Below are 23,384 nucleotides of genomic sequence, written 5' to 3'. Positions count from 1 at the left end.
TTCTCTCCCCGAGGAAGGGAATCTTTTCTAGAAGACCCTAGCAGGTTTCCCTTATGTCTCATTGGCCAGAATTGGATCACAGGCCCATCCCGAGGTCAATAAATGGAGAAATCATCAGCACCATTTCTTCTGGGGCATGTCTATAGGGATCATAAACCCCTTTCATGAACACAAGCCTGCTGCTGCCTCCAAGCAGCCACGCATGCTTCAGCATCCTTTGTCAATAAGATACAGGAAAAGACAAGAGAAGGAGTAACTGTCGTTTAAACCGCAGTGTCGAGAGTTCCTACTGACCTGGAGATGCTGAGGACTTGCCAAGGTGTGAGAGCAGCTGCAAGGAGGCAGTTGTGGTTGGGCATGGTGCACGAGAGGCAGAGAGGAAGAAGCATGCAGGGAGTTGGCTGGCCCAGGGGCCACGCCAGAACTGGGGATTCTGTGCTGTGTGATGGGCAGGCTTTGGACAATCGTATCCAGAAGGTGATCTGTACATGATGCTAGTTCAAGGATTGCTCTGAGATGTGTGGATGACAGAGTGTGGGCAGGGAGGCTGGGTATGTCAGGAGGCTGTGGCAGTGGTCCCCATGGGGAGCACAGGGCTGGACGAGGACAGCCCACAGAAGACATCTTATCTCCTTTCTTGCCCAAGGAAGAGACTCAGTGGCAGCAGTGCAACAAGGATGCAGGCCAGGAATCCCAACCCCCCAGGGATAACCAGCATCCAGAGACACATGGGGACAGCTCCAGCACCAAACTGCCTCTGACCAATGAGCAGAGAAGGAAAACAGCAAATGCATTACCGTGGCTTTCATGTGTCATGAAGGTGATGCTGTAACCTGAGCCTCAGAGCTCATTTTATTTGTGAATTCCTATCATTTCTAGATGGGTGGACTGAAAGCTGTCCTCTTTCACTTGCAGCTAGGGAGAGGGGAATGCAAGAGGGCAAATGAAAACCAGAAGTAGGGTCAGGATCAGTGGCTCACATCCGTAATCCCAGCACTTTGGGAGGCCAAGGCGGGCGGATTACCTGAGATAAGGAGTTTGAGACCAACCTGGCCAATATGGTGAAACCTCGCCTCTACTAAAAGTACAAAAATTAGCTGAGCGTGGTGGCACATGCCTGTAATCTCAGCTACTCAGGAAGCTGAGGCAGGAGAATTGCTTGAGCATGGGAGACAGAGGTTGCGGTGAGCAGAGATCGCACCACTGCACTCCAGCCTGGCCGACAGAGCAAGACTGTCTCAAAAAAAAAAAAAAAAAAAAAAGAAAAGAAAAGAAAAAAGAAAACCAAGTAGGAGCAGCCTAAAGAAATGACAGGGAGTTGATTTTCCACTGGGAGCCCCTCAAAGCCCACACACCCGCCTGCCTGGAGTAACAGCGTCTCTGCCACCATCCTGCACCCTCCCACGCTCCCGCTCCCTGTGGTCGTGGAAGACCTAGGCAGGATGACCCCAGCTCCTCTGTGAGAATTTCACGCCCTAGTGTGAAGTCATAGCCTTGTAACTTTCCCTTTAAGAACTGTCAGAGCTGGGGAGGCTGGCCAAGTTCAGGCTGGAGGTGGGGACAGAGGGAAGAAAGAAAAAAAAAAAAGAGAGGCAGGAAAAGTTTTTTCAGAGGAAAATGCAGGGTTTGTCCTTCACCCTGACGTCAGATCTTGCTTTAATAAAACCCCCCAAGGGCTGCGGAAGAGGCATATCTGCTGCTCCTGATGGGCCGGACAGTCTGGGCCCAGCTCCCCCGAGAGGTGGTCGGATCCTCTGGGCTCCTCGGTCGATGCCTGTGCCACTGACGTCCAGGCATGAGGTGGTTCCTGCCCTGGATGCTGGCAGCAGTGACAGCAGCAGCCACCAGCGGCGTCCTGGCCACGGTAAGTCCTGCCTGGAGGGGCTCAGAGGGACACCTGGCTCCCTTCCCCACTGGGTCCTGCTGTATGGGGGTTGGCGGGAAGGATGAAAGGGCTGGGAAGGTTTGGGGAAGGAAGGTGGCCACAGGGCAAGGGCAAAGCTCCGGGTGAGGAGTCAACTGCTCAGGTTGGCTGAAGCTGGCAGGGTGAGGAGGACGGTGCGACACTTGGGGAAACAAACTACACAGGTCCAGCCTGCCCTCTCTCCCCACCTGAAACAGTGCAGAAAGAATGGGACCCTCAGTAGAACTGGAAGTCAGGGGCCCGGGCTCCAGACCCGTCTTTGCCTAACCTGGCTGTGTGGCCTTGGGTGGGTCACTTACCCTCCCAGAGCAGTGTAAAGCGAGGGAGTTGTCAGGAGACTTCTAGAGTCTCTGAGTTTGAAAACTCCAAGACTCCAAGCATTGGAGATACTGTGAGGATGGGAGATGGAAAAAGCAAAAAAAAAAAAAAAAAAAAAAAAAAAAAAAAAAAAGGAAAGAAAAATGCCAGCTTTCAACAAAAGCTCCTTATTGAGCGAGCAGTGCCCAGGGTGATGCCGAACCCCAACTGCTGTCACCTCCAGTCTGCACAGCCCTCTGCAGTCTGTAGAGTGTCCATACTTGGCTCCTGCCTATGAAGCCTGCTGTTCCAGGGTGGGGGTGATGGGGCACCCCAAGATCTCTCTCTCTCTTCTACCTGCACCCCAGGGTACACCAAGTGGAAGGGACAAAGCTCTGCACCTCCAAAAGCCAGGGGAGTCACACATGTGACCATGTAGAGCCAGCCTGCTAGGGCCAGGCATGGTGAGGGAAAGGCAGAGGCAGGCAGTGCAAGGAGGGCAGGAGGTGGGCACCTGGCAGCTTCTGAGCCCCAGATTCCACAGTCCAGGGCAGGACCTGCTCCTGGCAGAACAGCCTAGAGACAGAGGGGTGATGGCAAGAGGGTGTTTATCCCCAGCTGACACTGACGGCTTCCTTGGGGATTAAGCAGCCCCCTTCACAGATGAGGAAACCGAGTGTTGGGGTTAAGCCACTTGCCAGAACCAGACTCTGTGTCTGCTTCAGCCAGAACTGAGGCCGAGAGCCGACAGCAAACTGAGAGCTGGGAAATGGGAATTCCTCGCAATGCCTTCGTGTGTGTAATGACGGCTGGGGGTGAGTCTGTCTCGTCTATGGTTAAATCCTCATGCCTGGCATGGTGCCGGCCTGTAGTTGGTTCAGAACCACCTCACCAGAAAGTTATCAGCTCCATTTCACAAATGAAAGAAATGGAGTGAGAGCAAGTAAAGGACTTGCCCAGGATCTCCTCATTAAGAAGTAGCCAGGGCCCAAACTTAGATCTTTTGATGCCAAATTCTAACCATTCCTACTTAGGGGAGGCTGCCCATGTCCTACAGGAGTGCCCAGAAGGAGCTAAGTCGGTCTTTATTTCGGCTCTGGGTACGGCTGCGCCTTTATGTGGGTACAGCTTTGCAGGTTGCCCTGTCTGGGAGGGCAGGGAGTGGATGGAGAAAAGGTAAGAGTTTGAGAGAAGCCCAAGTCTGAGTGGGGAGAGGAGGCGAGAGGTTTAAGCATGAGTCCAAGTATACTGGAGCCCCGGTCAGCTCCTGGAACAGCCAGTGCTGAGGAGGAGTAAAGGACAGAGCCAAGGACTCAGCCAGAGGAGACCAGCAAAGGAGCAGAGCATGTGGAGGGACCCAGGCAGCAGGATGGAGGGAAGGCTCCTGGGACCAGCACAGGGTACCTCTTTTCTAGGCAGCCCCTGCCTGGGGAACCCAGACCACCCGACCCACGCTTGTTTCATGATTTAGACGCTTCTGGGACAAAGGTGTGCACGGCACTGGAGTTCTCAGGGCATCCCGAAAGCCCTGCCTGCTGTGTGGGCTGTGAGACTGATAGAAACAAGCTGGACTCCACTCGGACACCAGCCTTGTTTCACAGCCAAATTCCATACATGGCCACCCTCCTGAATGAATATGCAAGGGGAGCACACGTCCAACCAGGGTCCCAGTCAGATCTTAATGGAAAAAATGGTTGTAAATGTTCATATAGAAGAAAATGTCTATGAGAATTGCCAAGAAAACTTTGAGGAAGTAGAGTGACGAGGGGGACTTCTCTGGGAGATGTGAAAGCATTCTGGAAAGGATCTGCAGTGGAAGGAGGAAGATGGCAGTCCAGGAGGAGGTCAGCGGAGGAGGATGGCACCCAAGCGATCTCAGGAACAGCCAAGTGTATTTAGGAATTTAATCTGTGCTAAAGGTGTATGGCAGATATGACTTATGTTTTCAGCTCTTTATTCTTTCTTCTACATTTATTGTGTCTACCATGTGCTAAGAGAAAGGGACTCCATTTAATGTGCATTAGCAAGTACTGGGCCAACACATGTATAAGACCTACCCCAGTTCATCCAACATTTATTAGGCACATTCTACAATTCCCATAACAATATTATTTACAAGTGCAATTATCCCCCTTCACAGATGCGAAAACTGAGACTCGGAGAGGTTAATTTGTCAAAGGTCACACAGCCAGTAATCAGGGGAGCTGACATTTGAACCTCGGTCCAGCTCTTGGTAATGGAGCCTCCTGCCTCCCTGGTCCAAGCACTTGTGCAGAAACCAGGAGCATGTTGTCCCTGCCCCCACAGAGCTTACTGGCTAGCGGGGCAGGTGACAGGGGCAACGTCAGCCAGAGTAGAGCGGCTGGAATTAGGCTCTGCTACTGGCCGTGTCAGCCTCAATAAGTCCTGTTGCCACCTCAGACCTCACTTTCCTCATTTGTTAATCGGACTAACAGTCTCATCACACCAAGCTCCCTGCTGCTGAACGTGAAAATGTGACTGAGGAAAGCCTCTCAGAAGCGTGTAATTCAGCAAACGAATGCTGCATGATAAATTCCTGGGCAAGCATGAGGCCTGTGGTGGTCTATGTATAGGTCTACAGGTGAGACCCACATCCTCCCTCCCGTATCAACACATGTGGGATGTGCACAGCTGCTCTGTGTGTGTGAGAGAGGGCGTGCGGGGGTATGCGTATGGTGTGTATGTGGGGTGTGTGTGGGGTGTGTGTGGGGTGTGTGTGGGGGTGCGTGTGTGGTGTGTATGTGTGTGTGCCTGTGTTGTGTGTGGGGGGGATGGTGTGGGGGGAGTGCGTGTGGGGTGTGTGTGTGTGGTGTGTGGAGGGTGTGTGTGTGGGTTTGTGTGTTGTGTGTGTGGTGTGTGTGTGTGGTATGTGCGTGGGGTGTGTGTGTGCATGTGTGGTGGGGGGTGTGGTGTGTGGGTGTGGTGTGTGTGGTATGTGTGAAGGGTGTGTGTGGTGTGTATGGGGGTGTGTGTGCTGTGTGTGGTGTGTGTGAAGGGTGTGTGTGGTCTGTGTGGGGGGCGGTGTGCTGTGTGTGTGTTGTGTGTGTAGTGTGTGTGTGGGGTATGTGCCTGGGGTGTGTGGGGGGGATGTGTGGTGTGTGTGTGTGGTGTTTGTTGTGTGTGGAGTGTGTGGTGTGTGTGTGGTGTGTGTGTGTGTGTGGTGTGTGTGGGTTTGTGTGGTGTGTGTGGTGTGTGTGTGGTATGTGCGTGGGGTGTGTGTGTGCATGTGTGGTGGGGGGTGTGGTATGTGTGGTGTGTGTGTGGTGTGTGTGTGTGTGTTGTGTGTGGTGTGTGTGGTGTGTGTGTGGTGTATGTGGGTTTGTGTGGTGTGTGTGGTGTGTGTGTGGTATGTGCGTGGGGTGTGTGTGTGCATGTGTGGTGGGGTGTGTGTGTGTGGTGTTTGTTGTGTGTGGTGTGTGTGGTGTGTGTGTGGTGTATGTGAGTGTGTGGTGTGTGTGGGTTTGTGTGGTGTGTGTGGTGTGTGTGTGGTATGTGCATGGGGTGTGTGTGTGCATGTGTGGTGGGGGGTGTGGTGTGTGTGGTGTGTGTGTGGTGTGTGTGAAGGGTGTGTGTGGTGTGTGTGGGGGTGTGTGTGTGTGTGTGGGGGGGTGTGTGTGTGTGTGTGTGTGTGGGTGTGTGTGAAGGGCGTGTGTGGTGTGTGCGGGGGGCAGTGTGCTGTGTGTGTGTTGTGTGTGTGGTGTGTTTGTGGGGTGTGTGCCTGGGGTGTGTGGGGGGGATGTGTGGTATGTGTATATGGTATTTGTTGCATGTGATGTGTGTGTGGTACATGTGTGTGTGGTGTGTGTGTGGTATGTGTGTGGTGTGTGTGAGTGTGTGATGTGTGTGTTGAGTGTATATGTGGTGTGTTTGTGTGTGAGTGGTGTGTGTGTATGTATGTGGTGTGTGTGTATTGAGTGTGTATATGGTGTGTTTCTGTGTGTGGTGCGTGTGTGTGGTGTGTGTGTGATGTCTGTGTATGTGTGTGGTGTGTGTGTTGAGTGCGTATGTGGTCTGTGTGTGTGTGGTGTGGTGTGTGTGTGTATGTGTGTGGTGTGTATTGTGTACGTGGTGTGCTTGTGTGTGTGTGGTGTGTGTGGTGCTTGTGTGTGGTGTGTGCACGTTTGTGGTGTGTGTGTATTGAGTGTGTATGTGGTGTGCTTGTGTGTGTGTGGTGTGCGTGTGTGGTGTGGTGTGTGTGTGTGTGTGAACCCTGTGTTTGGGTGTGAGACACAAACTCATTCTCTGCTTCCAGAAGCAACTGCAGAATAATGTGGGTCAAGTATATGGCAAAATATCCCCTTTAGAAAACAGAGAATGTGAACAATATGGCTTTTCACACCTCCTGTTTAGAGTTGGAATCTGAGTGAAGATTTCAAACCCATCCAGGCCCCACACCCCCAACTCCCCACCCAGAGCTTCCTTGGGCTCCCTGAACCCCCTGCTGCCAGCTCAGGGCCCCTCCAGCCCACATTTTATCTTGGATGCTGGCAAGAGCATGGCACTGAAAGGCATTTCCCCCTCGGCATGGCATTTGGAGAAGGAGTGGGCACGGGAACAGGCCTCCGCCCAACCAGCTCCTTGAGAGACAAAATGCTACCTTGTGGGCTGGGCAGCACTCCTGGCCTTGTGGGCTGGGTAGCACTCTTGGCTCCACAGCAAGGCCCCCCGCCAATGCCACCCCAAGGTTTTAGAAAAGGCTCCTACCCTGTGCCAGCAAAGCACCTACATGCCAGGAGGCTGCCCTTGGCTTTGTATAAACAGCAACCCAGGGATCTTCCCAGGAACCTCAGCCATCCTCTGGGCAGCAGGGAGGCAAACTCCAAGGGAGGTGGGCTCTGATATGGGAGCAAGGATGGCAAAGCAGGTGGGTTCCTGGGAGGGGCTGAGAAGGGTGCCAACCACAGCCAGGAAGCAAAGCGAGCCAGGCAGGGTCACTGTGGGGGTTTCAAAGCAGGGCTTCAGCACAGCTGTCCCCCCATTCAAGGACACTGTGGTGGGCCCTGCATCCCTGTGATATGGATGATGGCAAGGGTTCACACCGAGCATGTGCCCACTTGCACACACCTGTGAGGCAGGGGTGTTGCTGTAATCTAGACCAGCATGGGCCAGTCAGTAGCCACGTGCGGCAGGAGGCCACTCAGCACTTGAAATGAGACTGGTCCCAGCTGAAATGTTCCGGAAGCATGAGATACACCATTGATTCCAGAGACATGGTATGAATGCAGGAGCACAATATTCCCATTAATAATTTTTGTATTAACTCCGTATTGAAATGATAATGTTTTGAATATACTGGGTTAAACAAAATCTATTATTCCACTAAATTTCATCTGTTTCTTATTACTTTTTAATACTGCTACTAGAAAATGTAAAATTTCGTCTATGGCTCTCATTGTATTTTACTAGACAGTGTTGGCCTAGAAAGACACAAGTGTGCCTAAGGCTATGATAACAGGTGGGGAGGGAGAAATGCGGAGGGTTCTAATCCCAGCGTCTCCACTAACGGGCTGTGCACCCTCAGGCAAGTAGCCCAGCTTTTCTGAGCCAGGATCATCTCTGTATAAAGGAATATATTAATATTAGTACTATTGGCTTCTCAGGGATGTTGAATGAAGCAGAAACAAAGCACAGAAGACCCCAAAACACCCAAGGGGAGGATTCCATTGTTCCAATAGCAGGACGGGGGATTCCAACTTGGGTGGATGCACCAGCCGCAGGCAAGGCCCAATTCAGTGGGCAGGGGCCTATAAAGACTTCAGGCCAGGTGGCTGGGAGGAGGGGCAGGCTGACGGGCAGGCTGATGGGCGGGCTGTCCTGACTCAATGCCGGGCATGTGTTCTAAAGATACCACAGATTCCATACCCTGGCCAGCTTACCTGGCACATTTAGAGGGTCAATGAACACTTTTGGGTTCTTGTGTAGGAGAAAGAAATGATTATGATGATGATGAAGATGATGATGATGATGGTGCCTGTAGGTGAGGCGTGTCTTACTAACTTGAGTCAGGGTGACATGGTCCCTCCATGCCAACTGTGAGTTTCTGAGCCTGTTTTCTTTTTCATGGACCCCAACAGTCTCACGTATATGCCCAGCCACTTCCAGTTTCCGGAGGTGTGGTGGTGAGTGGCCTCTCTGTGTTTAAACTGGAGGATGATTCCAGTGTGGAACAGATGTTTATATTAGCAGAGAGGAGTATGTTTAGGACTCAGAGGGGGAAGCTCAGAGAACACGGGAGATGGTGAAAAACATGTTCTGGAACCCTGAACCAGAATTCCTAGAAAGACCTCACCCTCACACATCTGCACACTAACCAGCACCCTGATGATTCTTGTGTACACTTGATTTCAAAGAGCAGTGACTGGGATAGACTCTAGTCTCTCCCCCAGCTCTGACATTCCATTAACCAGTCAGCTCCCCTCCTCCTCCTCCTCCTGCTCTCTATGAAAGAAGGAAGAGAGACAGAGTCAAGGGAGAAGAGACTGCCTCGCAAATGTGAATGATGGGCATTCCAGGGGATGCGATAAAATCTGAGCCCGCCCACCCCACGGACTCCAATCTGGAGGCAAGTTCAGGCTTGGGGCTTTGAGTGTGGATCTGCTAAGTCTTGATTAGGGGTGGGGGGTGGGGTGAGAGAAAACGAGAGCCCAGGCCCAAAGGAAAAGAAGGGAGGGGTCCAGCCTGCACCTCTAGGAATCCTGCTTTGAGTCTGGGAGTGGAGAAAGGCATGTGTGCTATGAGCCTGCCCATAGCTGGGAGGGGATGGAGGGGGATAATTCTAAGAGTAGGGGAACATCCTGACAGAGCAGGGACTCATAGCCCTGCCCTCAGAGCAGAACAGTAGACTCCTCGCCTAGAGAGCTAGAAGACCAGGGGGAAATAGACCCTGCTGTGTGGCTTTAGGCAAGCTACTTGCCTTCTCTGTGCTCATTTTCTCATCTTGAAAGTGAGGAGATTGGACTTGATCCCCAAGCTGGCTTCCAGCTGGAGCCACCGTATATTCTGAGAGTCCACTCATTCATCCATCAGGCAGGTCCATCATTGAACAAGCAGCAGGGAGCTCATGCTGCTGCTTCTCTAGAAAGGGGTTGTCGGCACCCAAAATGTGTCCCTTGCTCTACGTGTCTGTTTAGATGTGCTTTGTCCCTCTTACAGTGTCCAGAAAAATCCTCCTTTCAGCCCACGTCTCTTTTGTCAACCCTCAAAGCGTAGCTGTGTTCCTGGCCCACAGCATCCTCATAAAACTGAAAATCACATCAGCACCTTGACGTCCGAGGGGTCCCACCATCTCGGTGGTTTCCCAATTAGGCTCTCTGCCTGCTCTTCCTACACAAGTCTGTTTTCCCAGCCTCTTCCTTTGGTTCTTCTCCCATTCACCTTCTTTTCTACTTCATGAGCCTCGCTGTCAAACACTCCTGAATTCCACCTCTGTGCACGTGGCCAAGCTATTCCTTCGCTCTGAAATGCCTTCCCCATCCTTCTCTGATTCATGAAATTGAAGCCATCTGAAATGGCGGCCTCCCCCAAATGGAGCTGCAGACGTCCTCCTGTGGACACCCATGGGTTCCTGTTCTTGCCCATGTGGAAGGAAACACGTCACCCAGCTGGGACTCTCTGCTGGCCTTGCCCTGTGTTTGAGCCACCCTCCCTCCTCCCCCCACCCTCCTGCAAAGCCAAGCCCTTTGTTGTTCCCTGACCACCTGTGCTCTCAGACCCTGGGGCCTTTGCACATGCTGTGCCCTCTGCCAGGCTTGCCCATACACCCTGCCTGCTCCATTGCTCTGTCACTGTCTATGCCTGCACATTGCAAGTTTTCACGGTGTACTTCCTGACAGAATGAATTAAAGCGAGAACCAGACCTGGTGTGGGCTGGAAAGAATATGTGTATAGGAGATGGGGGAGGCAGGGAGGGAACACCCCTGATTTTTTTAAAGTGGAAGCTTCATGCTGGGGAGGAACAGGAGGGAATCTGGCAAGAGGGCCTGGATCCAACTGCTAAGAGGACTGAATGGCAAGCAGCAGCTTAAGGGCTTGGTTCTGGAGCACAGAATGAGGAGTCAGGAGACCGGGGTCTCTGCAGCATCTCTGAGCCTCAGTGTCTTTATCTGAAAAGGGAAACAAGAAGAACGCCCCTCTGCCCATGCTTGTGCTCCAGGCAGGGTAGTGCAGTGGTGAAGAGGAGGCAGGCAGCACACAGCCTGGGTCAAGAGCCAGCTCCACCACATCCCAGCCCCAAGCCCTGACATTTCCTGGGCCTCGGTGTCTCATCTGTAAAATGGATGTAAATGCCCATGTCACAGAGACCTTAGGACTAAGAAAGAGGTTGGGTGTGGAGCATGTGTCGAGAAGGGGCTTGGAGGAGCCATAATTAGACAGAAAATGTCAAGGTGCTTTGAGATTAGACAGTGTTGCCTCATGGTCCTTCTGGGAGCTCATGGACAACAGAGCTGGTAGGTGCTGCATGGAGTGAGACTGCAGCCACCTGTCTTCCCAGCCATGCTATTTGTATTTAAATCTGTCCCCTATATACACACACACACACGCACACACAGGCACGCATGCCAGCTGACTTCCTTGACAACTGTTTCTGGCCCTGTGCTCCAGTGGCCAACTCCTGATACTTGCAAACTTTGGCTCTTAGATGATCAAAGAGCCAGCCCTTAACGTGAGCCAAGGCCCATGGCGAGCCCCTTCCCACAGGTCTCATCTGATGCTCGCGAGAGCCCTGTGTGGCAGGAGCTCCTATTAGCCTCATTTTAAAGAGGAGAAAACTGAGGCACAGAGAGTTTTACGCACTTCCACGGCATCCAAGGTTCAGAACACCACCATGTGCCCCAAGCAGGCTGCCCAGACCAGCTCCCAGGGGTGTATTTGTGTGTCAGTCCCTTAGGCCAGTTCTGTTTGTCCCCATCTGAGCCAGGGATCCAATGCAGGAGGAGGGAAGGGAGATGGAGTCACACTCTGGGCGGTGGAGGGAGGACAGATAGACTTTATCCCCTCTTTATTTCCCTGATCCGCAAATCATTGTCAGATATGGAAGGCCCACAGCGATCCCTTCATCCCAGCCTGCTCTTGTTACAGAGAAAGCAACTTGTCCAAGGCCACCAGCATCAGCATGAGGAATGGAGCCCAGGGCTTCTCCCCTCCAGGGAAGGAGCTCAGGAGACTGGAAGATGATCCCCACTACCCCACTCCACCCTTGTAGGTGGAACAAGCCTGAGCTCAATGATAGCAAAGAGCTTCATTCTTCCACCCATGTCTGTGTTCACTGTGGCTCCATGACTGGGCCCCTCTGTGGTCAACCCATAGCCACCGCCAAGCCCAAGCCTGGGACATGAAAGGCCCTCGGTTACGTTTGGTTATTCGAATGAACTGAACAGTGGGCAAGAACAGAGTGCCTTAGAGGTCGCTGGAGGAGGATGGGACCTGGAGTCGAAACAGCTGACTGTGTCATTTTCTTGTTTTGTTGCAACCTTTTTGGGTCTCAGTTTCCCCATCTGTCAAATTGGGGCCATCAGTGCTGACCTCATGGGGTTGTTTTGATGATCAGGAAATGGATTTCAGGAAAGTCCACTGTCTTCCCCAGGGGAGGGAGCAAGCATCCTCTGTCCTGGGCCCCGACTGCCTTCTCCATGTCCTTGAACACTAAGCCCTAGCAATATGGCCCACTGGTCATCCCGTGTCATGCCATGTTGCTTCTACCTGCACACCCCTGCTCATGTACGTCTCCAGCTTCAATGCCCTCTCTGCCCACCCTCTCGTCAATTTCCACTCATCCTTTAGGATTCGGTGCAAATGCCTGCTCCTCCAGGAAGCACTCTCTGCTCCTACTCCCACCCTCAGGCCCTTTCCCCTCTTCATCTCACCCTCATAGTCCTTACCTAGACTATGCTGAGTTACCTTATAGGGTGGCCCTTAGGTGTGAAGCCTTAAGAAACGGAGGCTTTGAGTCCCAGGGCTAAGGTTCAAATCTCAACGTTGCCATCTGCTAGTGGCTTTGGAAAATTTATCTGACCTTTACCTTTTTGTGACTCAGTTTACTCATCTAAAGAATGAGGAAACTGATAATAAAAGCAGCCTGCTTCTTAGGATGATCACGAGGACTAAATTACTTACTTAAAATGCAGATGATCTTGATGCAAAGAAACCATCTGTTAAAAAAATTATTTGGGACAGTGCAATTTGAATGTGGACTGGGTATTAACTAGAGAAAGTTACAAAATTGTAACAAATTTATTGGTGTGATAATTGCATGGGGTTACATTTTTCTTAAAAATTCCTCACAATTTAGAGACACACTGGAGAATTTCAGGTAAAAATCTCAGGATGTCTAGGATCCGCTAGATTTTCAAGAATAAAAAAACATACAGTCAGCCGTGGTGGCTCATGCCTGTAATCCCAGCACTTTGGGAGGCTGAGGTGGGTGGATCACTTGAGGTCGGGAGCTCGAGACCAGCTTGGCTAACATGGTGAAACCCCATCTCTACTAAAAAATACAAAAATTAGCCGGGTGTACACCTGTACTCCCAGCTACTCCGGAGGCTGAAGAACAAGAGTAACTTGAACTCTGGAGGCAGAGGTTGCAGTGAGACGAGATCATGCCACTGCACTCCAGCCTAGAAGACAGAGCGAGAGTCAGTCTCAAAAACAAAACAAAACAAAAACCGTACATGTGTGGGGACAATAGAAGAAACAAGATCAACTAAGTGTTGGTAATTATCAAAGCTGCCGATGCATGTGTAGGTTCGTTATATTATTCTCTTAGCTTGTGTGAATATTTAAATATGTCTCTAGCAAAGAACACGGTTTAAATTTGTGTAGAGTATTCAGTATTTTTTGTTGTGGTTTTCTCACTACTCTCTAAAACTGTGAGAACATTCAACATTCTTTCCCCTGCTCAGTAAGCAGGTCTCATGCAGTTAAATGAAAATGATGTATTTTACCCTTGATGTTTTGTTAAAACGACTGAAAATGGGAGAAAACCAAACAGAGTAGTTCCCGATGAAAAGACCCTTAATTTCTTCACCTCCCTGGACAAACAGGGTTATCATATGGTGGGCAGGCTCTTACAAAAATGTCATGAACCATCTATGGCCCTCAGGCTGTAGCTTTTGACCTTTATAATGCGGTTGCCTGTTTTACGTTCCTGTCTCCTTGGAGGCTGGATGTTCTCGGAGGCTTTGTCCTTGACACTGGGCACTGCATGTGGGACTTAGTAGATGCTTTATATATAGATTGACTAATGAGTGAATGCATGAGTGAACACATGAACGAGGGCTCGTTATTTGGAAAAAAACCTGGCTTCTTGCCCCTTGTACCCTCTTCATGTAAAGTTGACTTCCCCTGCCTGCATGTTTATAAAACCAAGTAGTAGAAAATCTCAAAAACCTTCTACATCCCATAACATGCAGCCTGGCCAACAACTTTCTGGAAACCACCCTTGGAAGATTCCGGGCAGTGCGGTGGGGGAAGGAGGGCAATGTACCTGGCTCAGGCACCTATCACGGGTTTGGAGCGAAGAGCTTTCAAAGAAGGTGATCGACCCAGGACCACTGTCCCAGGTCCCACTTGAAGGGGAGCCCCCACCAGGGCCCAGGGTACAGGTGCCTAGGGGTGCATGAGCCAGAGGTGTTGGGAAAAGAGGTGTTTGTTACCTGTGGCTGACTCAGAGGCACCCGATGCGCTTTGAAATAAGCGTGGGGAAGACATGGGCACCGGCCAGGCCTGCATTCTCTCACAGCCCCAAGGGCTTCTCTCTTCAGCAAAGCAGTGAACAGAAACTGCTTCCAGCAGGACAATGCTGTCCTGAAAGCCCCCCGGGGCCAGCTGGGGATGGCTCCGGCCATTCCTGCCTCAACCCTGCCCCCTAGTGGAGTAGCTAGGTGCAGCCTTCCGACCGTCCACACTGCTCACGGAGCACTTGCCCAGGGTGTGCCAGGCTCAGTGCCGGGCACCCAGGAGGCAGGAAAGGGCAACCCGTCCCTGAGAAGCCCCACAAGAGCTCCTCACTCTTCTTCTGGGGGCCTTGGCAACCTGGGCTCAACTCCACTGCTATCCTCCCAGGGAGTGAGGACCCTGCCTTGTTCATCTGAACAGCAGGCACATCGTAGACGCTTGGTACACGTGTGTGGTGGGCGGGTGGAGGCATGAATAAATGAATGAGGGAGCCGTGCAGCAAGGTGGTTACAAGTTAGGGCTCTGGAGGGACACTCTGGGGCAATAGACCACTTTCCAGCTGCGAGATCTTGAGCAAGATTCTTAAGCTCTTGGAGCTTCACTTTCCTCATCTGTGAACTAGGGATGACATTAATAACTGCTCCTTAGGGCTGCTGAAGGATGTTGACATCACTGTCATTTTACAAATGACGAAACAAACTCAGAGCAGATGAGCACGGCTCCAGGTTCCAAAGCTGGGAGTGGCAGGAGGTTGGGGGATTGTCAAATGGGGCCCCCTCACTGCCGATGACATGCCCTTTCTGCACATCCCATGCCCTGTTCACCAGTAAACTGCACACACTCTTAGAAGAGAATGGGATCTGTCTCCTTCATCAAACGGGACGTTTCAGGTATCCTGGGCAGTCCATCGCACCGCTGCTAGCCTCCCGCTTTCTGTTCCTATGCCTATTGCTAAGCATTTTTGTAAAAATGAAGTAAAACTGATATGCAAAGGTCAAACTATAGACTTGCCTCTTCCCAAGTCAACTTTCAAAGAGCTGAAATACATCATAATAAGTTACCACTCACCTTGAAATGTTATCTCAAAAATACATATGAAACATTTCCTACAGGGGCTTTATTTTTTTTCCTTCCCAATTTTAATCAGCTTAAGTTTGTCCAATAAGTATGATTGAAGGGATCTCTTCGTCACTGTTCACCTGCCTACTGATAACCCTGTTTGTCCAGCGGAGTTAAGGACTTAAGGGTCTTATCATTGGGAGATACTCCTTTTGGTTTTCTCCCATTTTTCAGTCATTTTAACAAAATGTCAAGGATAAAATACACCATTTTCATTTAACTACACTAGATCTGCTTGCACAGCAATTGTGTCACCCTGATGAATCACAGAATGCGGTATGTCCTGCAGGTCTGCGTGAGCTGCGGTCTGAAAGTGGCTTAGTGGTGTGGGTGGGTAATGCACATGGGTGTGGGTTGTACAAGTCAGATGTTAAAAAAGCAAGATGGTCTAAAATCCCCACACTTTTCCCTTATCCCTGCCCAGTGTTCTAAGGCAGTGGTTCCTATTTCTGTAAAAATCCCCAAGGGTTGCTGGTCAAACTACGGATTCCAGCCTTCAGTCTAGAGAAACTTAAGGCGAATATTCGAAGAGGGATCTAGGAATCGGGTTTTTTTCACTCTGTCACCCAGGCTAGCGTGCAGTGGTGCAATCTCTGCTCACTACAGCCTCTGCCTCCCGGGTTCAAGCAATTCTCCTGCCTCAGCCTCCTGAGCAGCTGGAACTATAGGCATGTGCCACTACATCCAGCTAATGTTTGTATTTTTAGTACAGACAGGGTTTTGCCATGTTGACCAGGCTGGTCTCAAACTCCTTGACCTCAAGTGATCCACCCTCCTCAGCCTCCCAAAGTACTAGGATTACAGGTGTGAACCACATGCCTGGCCCAGGAATCTGTATTTTAACAAGTTTCACAGGCCAGTGATTCTGAAACTTTGGGGCATTCAGAACCATCCGGAAACAATCCCAATGCCCAGGCTCCTTAGGTTGGGATCTCTGAGTAGAGTGTCCGTTAAAGTCCCAGGGTGGTTGTACTTTGCAGTGAAGTTTGGAAATCAGCATCATAGTACCTGAGTAGTTAGGAGGGGTTGCTGAGGAGGGAGAGGCATGGCAGGAGGAGTCTCAGTGGGGTAGGTGGGGCCAGGTGGGCTCAGAGGCTGCAGCAGGCAGAACTGAGCAGGACCAGGCTGTGCCTGAGCAAGCCCTGGGCATCTTGCCTGCAGAAGCATCGCGGAGTGGCCACCACCTGTGTCTTCCCCATAAACACAATGGCATCTGCAGAGTCTGTTTCCAGAAGTACATCATAAAAGAGACTTTTATGTGAACATCTGCAATTTGGAAATACCAAGGCTGTTTTTTGTTTTGTTTTGTTTTGTTTGTGTTTTGCTTTGTTTTGTTTTGTTTTTCCCCCTCCTCTGGCCTTTCCTAGACAACATTCTCCTTGACTTATGATCTTTTCTCCTTTTTGCCTTCTTGGCTTCTGTTGTTGGACAGAATGATGCAGGCTCCATATGACAGTGTGTTTGCAAAGATCATTTTCTCTATCTGCAGAATGGTCCCAGTCACCCCAGTTCAGGTGGTTCATGGTGGATAAGAAGATAGCAGCCAGGACTCTCTGGGGACTCTACAGGACAAGTTATGGGACAGGCTCCTGCCTATGGCTGGGGAAAACAAGCATAGGTTCCAACCCCCAAGGAAAATGAGACCCTGGTAGAAACCTCAGAGGGTCCCAGGGGCCCAAGCAAGCATCCTGGGGTTCGAGGATGAGCCCCAGCCCCCAGAAGGAAAGTACTGTTTGTGAGATCCAACAGAAACCTCTGGGAAAATGTGCTGGTCTTTTTTTTCTATTGTTTAGCCGCGAAGAGATTACTCTAAACGTTCATTTTCTCCTAATTACCTCTATCTCCCAAACCCAGGCAAGTCAAGCAAATAGGTATTTGTTTTGCACAAATACCTATTGCTTACACAGAAATGGGTTTACCGTTTTTATTTTGACAAAGACCATACTCTCATTGTCCACTAAAGATAAGGGCCAGGTGTGGCTTAGGGGCCCGAGCTCCAGGGCTTCTTCATTGCAGGGCACCACAGCTGTGGCATGGGAGTCCCGCCAGCAGCCAAATCAGGGTACTAGAGGCTGGGATGATACAGCTGGGTTACTTATGGAGTGACAGCTCTGACCCAGAGGCGCTACACGTTTTCTTTAGGATGTGTTGGTGTTCTGGACCAACAGAGACACCCCCAGAAAGGCCCCAGACCAAGCATTCAATGTCAGCGCACATACATGTCCCAGACGTTCCCCCAATGACTCCCCATCATGATAGGCCTGGGTGCACTGAGGAGATGCACTGAGGAAAGGGTGGGGCTGGTGGTACCTGGGCCCTTGGATGACTCCGCAAGTGGATGTGCAAGGAATGGGGAGTTAAGAGCCCACATAGGATGCACAGACAGAGGTGATGTGGGAAACTCTCATCTCCCTTCTCTGGCTGAGACACTTCCCCCACTCCTTTTTTGGGGGGTGGAAAAAGAGAGTCATTCGGTGAAAAGAGCTGCGAACCAAACTTAAGGACAGGTAGACATGCCATGCCATCCTAGATGTTGAAGGAGCTGATGGTGCGCACACGTGTGTGTATGGTGTGTGTGTGTGTGTGTCTGTGTGTGTGTGTGAGAGAGAGAGAGAGGGGGGGAGAGGAGAGAGAGAGAGAGAGAGAGAGAGAGAGAGAGAGAGAGAGACCCTACACTGGCCTTCCAGACAGCTGAAGCCCCAGTGAGAAGCCTTCCAGGGATGCTCAGGGGATGCCTGCCTCAGCCTGCCTGGGGCCGAGGGAGGCCACCATTGGATGGGTACAAGGTCCCAGGGATCACTCTGGAATTAAGGTCCCAAAACAAATTGGGAGGTTCTAAGATGTCACCTCGCCACCCCTACACCCCAAGCTACTGCCAGGGGTTCTCGGACAAGCTTTTTCATTAGAAGCTGATGTCATTCACTATAAATGCCACCCGCCCAGGAGGAGTCCCAGTGAAAGCTGCCGTGGCACCATGCACCTCCAGTTGATCAGGGCCCCAGAGCAGCTTTGGAGTGGAGCAGGAAGGTGGAAGTGAAACTGTGACTTTCGTAATGATTTCTCAGGGAGACGTGGAGACTGTAAGCACAGGCTTAGAGTCCAGCACTTCAGACTGGAGTCCTTCTGCCTTTACCTGCTCATACAGGGGCAGATGGGGAAAGGAGTTCTAAGATGACTCGCAGCGTTACAACTCACCGACCCTCCAGAAGTTCTGGCCATGAGACCCCTCCCAGCCCGCACTTTTCAGCAATGAGCAGCATTTGTTGTCTCCGGAAGCTGAGTGTTCACGCACTAGACCACCCGAATGGCAGCTTAGGCTGGACTTCAAGGGAGAAGCCGGGCAGTGGGCCGTTATCAGCTCAGCTTTGGCAACAACAAGAACCCTGAAGGGACAGGTACCCCCACACAGGGACCCAGCTATGTCTCAGGATCCCGAAGCCTCTCCTTGAGCTCCCAGCCCCCATGAAATATTTGTTTTGCTCAAGATCTGATGGGAGCATGTCCCCAAAGTTCGTATGTGCACAGTGTTCCCTGTGCAGCGATCAGAGGCAGAAGAGTTAATGGCTCAAAAGCTCTGGACAAGGCAGACCTCGGTTCTGTCCCTGACTACCTGACCTGTGTGGCCTTGTACAAGTCATTTAACCTCTGTGTGCCTCCGTGTCCTCACCACTCAGGGGAACATTAGCAGGCCTGCCTTGTGATTTGCTAGGGGATTCTATGAGATAGTGCATACAAAGTTCTCCATATAGTATGAGCCCTCACTCAAATCTTAGGTATGTTGATTGTAAGGGCCTGTGAGTTTGTGCGTGCAGGGGAACAGATGGGCAGCATGTGGTTTCTACTTTCAAGGGATGACAGATTCGTTGGGGAAATGAACATGCACTCGTTTATTCATCCTATCAACAGATGCTTATTGACACCTACTATGTGTCAGGCTTTGTGAGGCTTGATGTCCCTCTACAACTGCCAGCCCAAATAATTGTCTAGCCGCTTCTTGATTACCTCCACTGATGGTACAGTCACTACCTTTCAGCTTTTTTTTTTTTTTTTCATCAGAAAATTCTCCCTCATGTACAGTAGCGGGAAAAACGTGAGCTGAAACAGATCTAGATTCAAATCCAAGTTCTGTCGCTTACTAGATGTTGGGCCTGGGCAAGCCACTTTACTGATCTGTTAAATGAGAGTAATAATACCAGTCACTGTGCAGAAGACAAATGAGATCAGCCAGTCACTAAGGGCTCGGGCAAGACTGTCGCCCAGTGGTCATCCGAGTGATGTTTTGCGATAGATGGACTAGCAGGAAGAATTCCAGCTGTGACCTCGTTTGATGCTCACTTCCAGTCATTTGGGAGCTAAGCAATGGTAGCAATGCCATTTTACAGAGGAGAAGACAGGCTCAGAAAGTGAACTCCCAGAGTGACATGAACAGTGACAAAGGCTGGACTGGATGCAGTGTGGTGTTTCTAAAACACAAGTCTAACCCTGCCATCCTCCTGTTAAAATCCTTCAACAAACCATTCTTCTAGACCTCAGCCCAAAGCAAGGCATTCGAGGTCTTCCTTGATGTATGCTGTGCCTTGAACCCATCCTCATCCTTCCTAGCCTTCACCTCCTCCTGCCTGCACCCTGCACCCTACACTAGGCTCTCCAGGCTCCAGGCCCTGGCACACGTTGCCAGTTCAGTGCCTGTGCACCTGAGGGTCCTTGTGCATTGGGTACCCTCTCCTCCTTCCTCACGGATCTATTCCCACCTGCTCTTCAAAACCCACTCCCAGCGCCTCCTGTCTTGGGAAGCCCTCTTTAGCCCCAGCACACACACAGCCCAGCCACTCCCCTGTCATCCCACAGGCAGGTCTGCTTGGTTCTCACACTGCATCCCCAGCACCTAGTGCTGCACCTGACACAAAACAAAAGCTGACTACAGATGTGTTGAATAAATAAATGAAAGGGAGAATAAATAAATGAAAGGGAGAATGAATAAATGAGTGGACATTATCGTTAGAGCATTGATTGCACTGAATTGTGATCATTATTTATGTGTCTATTGGCCTCGCTAGGTGGAGAGCCAGTCAGGGGCTCTGTCTTATGCACCTTCGTCTCCTCCCAGCCTGGCACAAAGCCTGTGCATAGTAAGGATTTAAGAATTCTCTGTCCCTAGAATGACTCAGTCAGTGTGCACATCCCCAGCTGAACTGTCAGTGATGGAGGGCGGAAACCGCCCTCGTGCCAGTCATCTGCTTTCCCTCGTGCTCACACAGAGAGGCGAGGCTTGGTCGATTATCAGGAGTCTGGACTCACTAGTGGCCTGCAGACACATACCCTAAGTATGTATCCATGCTGGACATACCCCAGGTATGTGCCAATGCTGGACAAGGCAGCTGGTGCTCAGAGGCTCACACACCACCCAGCAGTCCTCAGGCCCTGAGGTCCAGAGGTTTTTCCCCTGCACAGATCTTGTCCAGCACCTTCTCCCCTGGCCTTAGTCTGGGAGGTTTTCTACCACTAGATGGTGCCAACTGCAAAGGCTGGCTCAGCTGACTGCCCACAGCCCTTCCTCCTCTGCCCAGGGATGTCATAAGGGGCTCCCCTGTCCAAGGGAGGACTTCTCTGCAGCTTCCCCTAACCAGCTGTGTGCCCTGGCACCTCCAGGCACTCAGAAAGGAAGCTTCCTTCTGGGCATCTTTGACTTGGGATGTAGACAGGATGGATAGTGATCCCAGGAGTGGGATACCCACCCGGTTCCAGCCCATTCCAGCTCAGCTCAAAGTGTCCAGATCCCCAGCTCTGTTCTGGGCACAGTGGGGTCAGGGAGGACGCACAACCAAATGGGTGTAAGAGGAGACAGACTTCTGTGTGCCATGTGACATGTGCCAGGCCCTACCTAGTGTTGCCACATCCACAATGCCCCTTCACCCTTCCAACTGGCCCCAAAGGGAGGTGAGTGTGATTGTGCCCATATCACAGATGGGAATGCTGAGGCTCAGAAAGATGAAGATGCTGTTCCAAGGCCACATGGAAAGAACTTCTGTAGGACTGTTTCAGGTTGCATGTTCTTTTCTTGACACTCAAACTTAGTGTCCAGAGGAGAGGTTCCGGTACATGATGCCTTGAATATCAAAGATATCAAAGCCCTTTTAGCCGACAATCCCCCATCCATCCATTTCACCATTTAACACACATGAAGCCCTACTGTGTGCCCTGTGGTGTGTTTCAGGCGCACAAGAGATGCAAGGCCCGGGCTCTGCCCTTTCCAAGTTCACATTCCAGTGAGAGAGGCAAGGGCAGGGAAGGCTTCCTGGAGGCGAGGGCATCTTTATTTCCTCTGCCAAGAGCATGTCCTGAGTGTGGCTCTCAGAGATGGTCTGCTAGTGCTCGTGAGGCTCTGAGGCTTCTAGACTCATGGCCTAACAAGGAGACGTCTCTCCCCAAAGTCAAAAAGAGGTGTGTGTGTGTGTGTGTGTGTGTGTGTGTGTGTGTGTTTACTGATTTGGAAATGTAGGGGTTTTCTTGCATCCTGTTGTGTTTTTGAGGAAACACAAACAAGAGCAGGCTAACTAGTGCCTCCTAGGTGAATGCCACCCAGCACTGCCAACCCCGAGAGCTCTCTGTTCCCCACCAGCAAGGCCTTCCGAGGCCACGTGGCCCACAGAGCCTTCCTCCCTGCAGGGGGCCGCAGGCAAGATGTTTTTTGCCATTCTGGTGTCTGGGCCATAACAGAGAAGCTACCCGTATGTTCCCCGTGAAGACTGGCACTGTGCAGGCACTTTGTGGGGGCCTGCCCCACCCTGCCCTCACCCCATGGAGTTCACAGGCATTAACCTCCAAACACACACAGATATCTAATTTCTGAGGCTGCCTAGCGACTTAAGGGAAAGCAAGGCACACGCAGGTCAGCGAGTCAGGAGAGTCTGCCCAGAGAAAGGGGCCCCAGGTTAAAAAGATAGGAGGGCCTCTCAGCCACAGGGAACTGCATCACAGCGGCCTTGAAGTAGGGAAAGGGTGGATTTGACCAAGTCCTGAAATTAAGCTTAAAGTCGGGTTTTGTCTGTTGACTTGCAAGGGCTTTATTTATCGCATCAATATTTACTACATTTATTATGCGCCAGGCTCAGAGCCTAGACAGACTAATTCAGAAATTCATCTGAACCACTTTCCTCGTCCCTGGTCCTTCAAGGTGCGAGAGTGGACCCCACTCTCCTGGGCAGAGCAATTACTGCCCTGGTGTTCAGAGAGCTTTCATTCCTCCTTGGGATGCCCAGCACTTTGCACAGTAAATCCCTCGAGTTGTAGTAAATCACCTCTAATACTTGCCTCTCCCATAAGCTGTGGATTCCCTAATCATAGGGACTTTTAAAACTTATCTCCAAATGTCTAAAACTTAAGAGAGACTATGACCTACCTCTGCGAATGTTTGTTGAGTGAATGAAAGAACCCAGAGGAGGCAAAAGTAAAAGCTGTTGCAATGAGAGTTAGGAGATTAATGTGCACCTTGGCCTTGCTGTGAACTGTGTCATCCTGGGAGTGTCCATCTGTCTCTTTGGGTCTTGCTTTCCTCCCCTGAAAAGGAGGAAAGAATTTGTCTGAATAGCTCAGCACTGGAACCTGGTGTTCAGAGTGGAAAGCAGATCTGTAACCCCACAAAGCAGGTTCCTCTGCTTCCAGATGGAGGAAGCAGCCCAGAGCCCAGCCAGCCCCCTGCCCCAGCCCCACAGAAGCCCTGGTTTCTCCCTGCTTACTTCGGAACTCAGGCGTCAACGATGGGAAATGCTGGGCAGGATGCTCCATGGCCTGCCCAGGAGTAGGACTGACTCAAAGCCTGGCTCCAGCCCCCGCTCCTATGTCTTCAGGCGATTCTCTTCCTCTCATAGACCCAGGTCTCCTTTGAGATCGAGCAAAGGGCACAGATGGGATTCAGGGGGGCAACCAGATGGGACGGCAGGTGATGGGAGCTGGAAATAGTGGCAGCTTGAAGCTTCTGCACTCAGACACCCGGGCATCTCCATCTGCCATTCCTCGGGCCTGGGCAGCTCTTTGGGCCTTGGTTTCCCTTCCCAGCTGGCCTGTTGTTATGTTCATCATATTTGCCAAAATAAAGATGAAGCTGTTGGCTGGGGGATGGGAATGGGGATGCTGGGGAGGAGTGCCAGTTGGTAGCATGGAGTGTGTGTGTGTTGGGTGGGGGGTCTCATTGCCCTGAGAACAAAATAAAAGGGCGCCTCCATGCAGGGCTGGTGCTGGCAAAGGAAGCGCAACTCACTCCCCAAGGGCTGGGGCCCATGCAGCTGCCAGGAGCTCTAAAACTGAACACCTGCCGCTGCACCACGACAGCCCTTTCCGGGTACTCAGAGGG

General features: G+C 51.2%; 1 protein-coding gene across 1 annotated transcript in view; it reads left to right on the top strand.

Moving 5' to 3' along the window:
• The first annotated feature begins 1,638 nt into the window (after positions 1-1,638).
• Positions 1,639-23,384, top strand: part of CCN4 (cellular communication network factor 4) — a 40,680-nt gene continuing 18,934 nt past the window's right edge. Inside the window, exon 1 of the mRNA XM_050801667.1 lies at positions 1,639-1,864. Coding sequence (XP_050657624.1) covers positions 1,796-1,864 — 69 coding nt within the window. The 5' untranslated portion in view covers positions 1,639-1,795. The remainder of the gene's footprint in view (positions 1,865-23,384) is intronic.

Source organism: Macaca thibetana, chromosome 8 (assembly GCF_024542745.1).
Source record: "Macaca thibetana thibetana isolate TM-01 chromosome 8, ASM2454274v1, whole genome shotgun sequence".
In the NCBI taxonomy this organism is placed as follows: domain Eukaryota; kingdom Metazoa; phylum Chordata; class Mammalia; order Primates; family Cercopithecidae; genus Macaca; species Macaca thibetana.
This window is presented reverse-complemented; position numbering and strand designations above follow the sequence as displayed.